A 7009-nucleotide genomic window follows, 5' to 3' on the forward strand; every position below is an offset into this window, starting at 1 on the left:
AAAAAAAAAAAAAAAAAGCATTCAAAGCCAACAATAAAAATTTAGTGGAGATGCTGGACAAAGGGTTCTAGACAATAAAGTGCAAAATCTGAAACAGGTACATTGATTGTTTCACTGTGATTAAAATCAAGGTAATATGATCATTTTTCCCATGATTACTGAGCTCCAATATGAGCAAAAGGCTCATGTATTGTGAAGAGTAAAAGCATGTATTTCTACACTGAAAGGAGATTTTTTTTTTTTTTGAGTTGGAGTCTCACAGACTGGAGTGCAGTGGCTGCTCCCAGCCACCGCAGCCTCGACCTGCTGGGCTCCGGTGATCCCTCTGTCTCAGCCTTCCAAGTAGCTGGAACTACAGGCACACTACCACGTCCGGCTGATTTTTTTGATTTATTGTAGAGATGAGATCTCGCCAAGTTGCCCAGGCGGGTCTCGAACCTGCGGGCAAAGACAATCCACTCACCTCGGCCTCCCAAAGCATGGGATTATAGGCTGAACCAACGAGCCCGACTTGAAAGGAGATTTTAACGAAGGAAAAACAACAGCAATAACATTCATATCCATGGTGCAGCTACTCATACATCATATCTGCTTTTCCTACAGAACTCGCCAATGCAAAAACATGGAACCAACCATACTGCCCATTGAAAGAGAACTGAAATTTTTTAAATGTGGTACATGTACATACACGATGGAATATTACACAGTCATAAAGAAGGACAAAATTATGAACGTCACAGCAACTTGGATGGACTTGGAGGCTATAATACTGAGTGATCTGTCACAGAAACAAAGAATCGAGTATCACATGTTCTCACTCATAAGCGGACCTTGAACAACCATCCTAATGCTATAAGAAAGGGATTGGAAGTAGTGGGAATCTGGGAGCAGGGTTGGGGGTTGGGGGGCACACCTCATCAACAAGGGTACATGCATAATGAACATTTGTAAACCTAACCCTGAATTGTACACCACATATTTAAAATTTTTTAAAAAAATTTAAAAAGAACTAAAGAACTAGCCAATGTAAAAACAGTTAATGTGTAAATATTTTGTTTTTATTTTGCACCATTGTATCATACATGTATACAGTGGTTCCTTTTTCAGAAAGTTTTCTTACTGATAGTTGTCTTGTTTTCTGAGCTGTTTTTAACTGAGAAAAACAATGCTCATCAGCCAGGGGAGCAAAGAGACCCCCTTGGCCAGTTTCCATGTGACACCCCTCCCCTGGATGCCAGCTCACCCAGGGCCGCCTCACCCTCCTGCCGCCCACCAGGGTCAAGGGAGGCCTCGGTTCTCACTTTAAGTTAGTTCACAAATGACTTTTTCTTCAATTAAGAAAAAAGAACCCAACTCAACCTCTCTGACCACCCGCCCTGCATCCCACTCTGCGTCCTATGCTTCTGCTAATGACAATATGATGGCTTACTCGCTACCCTAAAACCATTTTTATGTAATTAATGTATGCTTTCTTGTTTATAAATGCCTAACTTATACACAAAGATGCAGCTAGAAATAAATGATTTTCTTCAGTGATTGTTTTTCATTGTGTCTTAACAGTCTTGAGCTTATCTTGATTGTGAACTATTATGCAATATAATTCCCAAAACAGAATAGAGGTATGAAGCCTCTATTCCCAAAATTCTTTGATAAATTAAAGAGTATTTTTCAAATGATGTTGGTATTCTTTACTAATTTAGATCATTTTCAATTATAGAAACCTTTTAAGTTCTAGAATATTAAACAGTTTAATGTTTATTTAGTTCTTTCTCCTGGCCAAAGAACGTGGACAATAAATAACAGACAAAGACTGTCATAACTGATTCAGTTGAAAAGCATGTCATCAACACCTACTTTTCACAAAGCAAAGAGCTTATGAACTAATGAATGTGATCAAGATAAAAAAGGATTGTCACATCATTGATTAGCCATTTCACTGCTATGCACATTTAGTCCTCAGGAATTTAGATAGGGAGAGGGATAACTCATTGGATGCCAACAAAACAATGCTCCTGACCTTTAAGTATTCAAAATAAAGTGGGAGGACTGAAACTAGAGGATTAGGAAGTAAAACAAAACAGCTCTATATGCTGAAGAAATAAAGGTAGCATGGGAATGATTCAGTGGTGAGTGATTTTTTTTTCCTATTTGATAATGTTATTGGAACACCCACCTGCCATTCAGTAGTACCTTGGAAACTTGCATATAATATGGTGTAGGAAAAGCATACCAAAGATGGAATTCAGAAATGAGATATTCATACATGCTAAGTAATATGACCTCATTATAAAATAATCATTAAGGCAATAGTTGCCAGCATGACTCTAAAGGCTTATCTGAATTTAAGATTACTACTAGAACCCTGTACTTTTAGAGCTGGAGTGGACATCAAAGATCACTTATCTGGCCCTTTCACATTTCAGGAAAAGTCCAAAGCCTTCTACTTAACTCACATCATCTCATTAAACCCATTTATCCAACAAATGTATGAGTGCTGGTTTCAGGCACTAGGCTCTGCTCTAGACGGTAAAGATACAGTGGTAAACAAAACAGACACAGTCCTTACCCTCATAGAGCTTTTGTTAAAATGAGGAAGACTAAGTAAAATAAATGAGAAAAATAATGGTGTATTGGATTGAGATTGTCCTAAGGAAAAAAGATACATCAGGGAAGATGGCCATGAAATATCTTGGGGAAAAGATAGAAATTCTAGAAAGAGAGTTCATCTAAGTCTTCCCTTTAAACACCTTGAGGAAAGAGTTTAAAAATATGGGCACTAGCTATGCCAATGTCTGGGACAGGATTATTCTAGCAGAAATAAGGAAGTGAGAGGACTGTAGAAACCCTGAGTGGAGACACCCTTGCCCTGTCCAAGGAGAGTAGTGTTGCCTGAGGAGGAAGTAGGAAGTGGTAAGGTCAAGGAGGCAACGGCAGGGGGCAGATCCTGCAGGACCTTGTGGATTGTGGCCTTTTTACTTTAGGAGAGATGAAAAGCCATTGGAGGGCTCAAGCAGAAGAGGGACGTGGTCAGATTTATGTTCTAACAGAGCCATCCTCCTGATGTATAGATTGAAGAGGGGTAAGAGTGAAAGGAAGCTTTATCATTAAAGAGAGTCGTAGCAGTCAGGGTAGGGTGAAATTGTGGGATTCTGCATATATTTTGAAGGTAAGGCTCCCAGGATTTGTTATTGGACCAGGTGTGGAATGTGAAAGAGAAGAGACAGGGAGAGTCCGAAAGTTTTGGCAAGAGTAAGTGGAGAAGTAGAACTGCTATTTTCTGAGGTGGGCAGACCATAGGAGACCCCCATATGAGGTGCACACTGGACATCCAAATAAAGGTGTCCCGGAAGCCAGAGAAAAGTGGTTGAATGGGTCAAATACTGCTGTCAGGTCAAGATAAGCACTATGGCTTAACCAGTGGATTAAACAATGTGGAGGCCATTGCAGGTCTTGAAGAGGGCAGTTTTACTGGAACAGTAAAGGTGAAAACATGACAGAAGTGAATTCAAGACACAGGGAAGAGAGACGTTGAGAAAAGCATTCTTTCAGAGAGGTTAATTTACTCTAAAGGGAAAGAGGCAAATAAGATAGTAGCTAGAAGGGGTTAATAGACCTGTGAGGGGGTGCTGTTATCACCATCTGACCCATGGCTTGATAGATCAGAACCAACTGCTCAAGGTAATAAAAAAGAAAAGTACATGGTGAGAATCAGTTATTCTGATCCCAGAGACCACATTCTTTTTTTTTTTTTAAGATGTGGGGTACAATTCAGGATTAGGAATATAAGTGGTGATGGTACAGGTAAAGTTTGGGCCTCCCCTTGGTCCTCACTTCACCTGGTTTGAGATCAGGTACCTTTATTGATGTTGTGTTCCTCCCTACCCCGCCCCCCCATTCCCATTCCCCATACCACGCCCCGTAGCAGTATCTCACTACTGTCAGTCCCTTTCTTACAGTATTATGGTAAATGTTCAGGGTCCACTTATGAGTAAAAACATGAGAGTCCACATTCTTAATTGACAATCCACAACAAAGGGATGAAGGCAAGACCTTCATTTATCCATCTATTTAGGGGAACCAGCACTAGCCTATTGGCAAGCATCGCCAAAAGAAAGTGAGGAATGCTTAAAGGGAATAAGCTATTAGTCTTCATTTAAAATTTTGTATGTACTATATACCTGCACATAATTTAAATTTCCTAAATACGCTCATACCTATAGCTTTTTTGTGTTATTTTAATTAGAATTCCACGAGAAATAAAACATGTTTTTTTCTACAAATGTTAACTTTATATTTAACTTTATATAACTAATACATTAAATTATTTTATTATTTATATTAACTTTATATTGAAAAAATTACTGTCCAGGCCCACTCCTGCAGGAAGGCAAAAGTAACAATCCCTTGAGACTTCAACTATTTATTCAAGATAATTTTCGTGCCTGAACTGACCTCTTTAATCATACACACTCATTTATTCACAAATTCACTCAACAAACATGCCTTCTAAGTCCCAGGATCTCTTCTAGAAGCTGAGGGTACTGCAGTGAATAAAAGAGACAAGGTTTTAGTTCTTATGAAGTTGACATCTTGTGAGAAAGAAGCAGACATTTGAAACATAATAAGTAGAGTTTCAGGTGATAAAAACTATAATTAGAAAATTAAATGACCTAGAGTAAAACCAGAACCAGTGCACACTACTTTGAATGGGTGGTAAAAGTTCTCTCTGGTGGTTGACATTGACGGAAACTGCATTAAGAAAAGGAGCCCGCTATTTCCAGGGCTCAGAGAAAGAACAAGGAGTGAAAAGACCTCTCTTAAGTCTTGGAAGATTAGCCAAAAAAGTCTGAAGTATAGTGAGGGTAAAAGAGTGATGTTCTAGAGGTCAAAAGAGTAGAATATGGATTTTATTCTAAGCATGATGAAAAACTACCGGAGGTCTTTAATTCAGATCCCACTGGCTGCTAGAGCAGATGGATTAGAGGAAATGAGGGTGAAAACCAGGAATCCACTTGACAAGCCACTAAAGTAGCTCAGCAGGAAGTGATGGTGGCTGGAATGGAGGGTTGGACTAGACTGGTAGCTGGAAGGGATGTTAAACCCTTGCTGTGGCAAGAGGGATAATCTGATGGATTCACAGAATATTTTGGAACTAGAACTAACAGAAGGTGGATAAGGAGTTCCAGAGAGGGGCAATGAGTGATCACAATCATCAAAGGATGACACCAAAGTTTCTTAAAAAAAAAAAAAAAAAAAACTGAATAGGTTGTCATTCCATCTACTACCAGGGTACAGCTTGAGGAAGCAACAGGAGAAAAGGAATCATAAGACCGCTGTCTACTTGCCACCTTGGTGGAGATGTTGACTAAGCAGTTGAATGTGTTGATGGGAAGAGCAAGACATTCGGCCTTAAATTCTTCAAGACTTACTCCTTATAAAACGATGGCAAATCAAACAAGTCCAAAGTATCTTAAAGGCCTTTGAAATCGTGACACTTCCTATCTAGAGTTTTCACTGAGCAAGTGTATTTGATCATCTTCTAATTTATGGCAAGTTTCAATGAGGTTTTGTTTACTATTTTTCTTTTTTTATATATGTATATAAGCTCTGAATTAGAAGCCAAGAGTTCTACTCTTAATTCTGTCCCTAACAAGTTAGGTGATTAGTGGATTTCACTTATTCTCTAAAGGTGACCACGTCCTCACCTATAAAACTTGGAAACTAGGCAAGGATATAGCCTATTTTTGAACTTATGAGTTTATTTCATAATTCCTTAACTCATTGGAATGAAGGACTTATGAACTTAAAAGTCCGACGGCACAGAGTACACAGGGAGTACGCAGTAGGCATCAGTAAAAGTACATTGTCCATATGCACGGTGAAGTTTAATGACTTCCTTAAAAAGTTATTTAAAACGTTTTGAGAAAGAGTCCAGCAACTGAAGGAGGGAGGGACCCAAGTTGGGTAGGGCCTGACTTCCCATCCCACTCGGGTCACCTACCAGAGGACCTCGTCGCCCCCTGGGGTAGCCACCCCAGGACTTTCCCCCAGTCTGGGAGCTCAGGGACCTCAGTCTGGGAACCCAGGGACCCCCGTGGGGTTCAGTGGTGCCTGGCACTTACCTGGCGGGTAATACCGGAGCAGGAGGCTCTTCAGCTTCATTTTCTCTCTGTGGTTTCCCTAGCCGATGAGCTTCGTAGCCATGGAAACCGCCAAACAGCAGCGGGGCGCGGGCGCGCATGCGCAGGCACCTCCGCGCGTTCCTTTAGCAGAGCTGAAGGCCCGGGTTCCCAAGCGCAGCCTGCGACCCCAGGCGGCCGGGGGCGGCCGGGGGCGGCCGGGGGCTTCTGCGCGCCGCTCCGGGCGAGTGTTCTGGTGGTACCTGGAGTCGACGGGGCGAAGGCCACTAGTGTCCTCACTAAGCGACCTTGGGGGACCGAGGCTCGGCCATGGACCACGTGCACTTGATTTGGCACACTGGATTTCCCAAAAGGAGGAGGGAGAGAAAAATCCCGCTCCTGGTTACTACTCTGGGACGCCAACATATGACCTGTGTCTGTCCCTAGTAAAGAAAAATGGCCTAACCGTAATATCCTGTATTTCCTGACTATGTGACGTACATTGCACTAAAAGGTTTATATACCTATAGTCATATCCTAACAAAGTTATGAGTTATGCGCCACTTAATACCATCCCCATCTCAGGGATGGGAGAACAGAATTAAAGAAGATAGAAGGCTGGGCACGGTGGCTCATGCCTGTAATTACAGTACTTTGGGAAGCCGGAGCGACAGGATTGCTTGAGTCCAGGAGTAGGAGACCTGCCTGGATAACACAGCAAAACCTTTTCTCTATTAAAAAAAATTAGCCAGGTGTGGTGGCACACACGTGTAGTCCCAGCTATTTGGGAGGCTGAAGCAGAAGGATCTCCTGAGCCCAGAAACTTGAGGCTGCGGTAAACTATGATCCTACCACCACACTCCAGCCTGAGTGAAAAAGTGAGACATGCA

At 41.6% G+C, this 7009-nt stretch overlaps 1 protein-coding gene across 1 annotated transcript in view; it reads right to left on the reverse strand.

Moving 5' to 3' along the window:
* DAW1 (dynein assembly factor with WD repeats 1) overlaps positions 1-6288 on the reverse strand; it is a 74534-nt gene extending 68246 nt beyond the window's left edge. Inside the window, exon 1 of the mRNA XM_008074226.2 lies at positions 6123-6288. Within this exon, the coding sequence (XP_008072417.1) occupies positions 6123-6162 (40 nt within the window). The 5' untranslated portion in view covers positions 6163-6288. The remainder of the gene's footprint in view (positions 1-6122) is intronic.
* Between the last annotated feature and the right edge of the window lie 721 nt (positions 6289-7009).

Source organism: Carlito syrichta, unplaced genomic scaffold (genome assembly GCF_000164805.1).
Source record: "Carlito syrichta isolate Samal-C Ts95f unplaced genomic scaffold, Tarsius_syrichta-2.0.1 Scaffold316380, whole genome shotgun sequence".
Classification (NCBI taxonomy): Eukaryota; Metazoa; Chordata; class Mammalia; order Primates; family Tarsiidae; genus Carlito; species Carlito syrichta.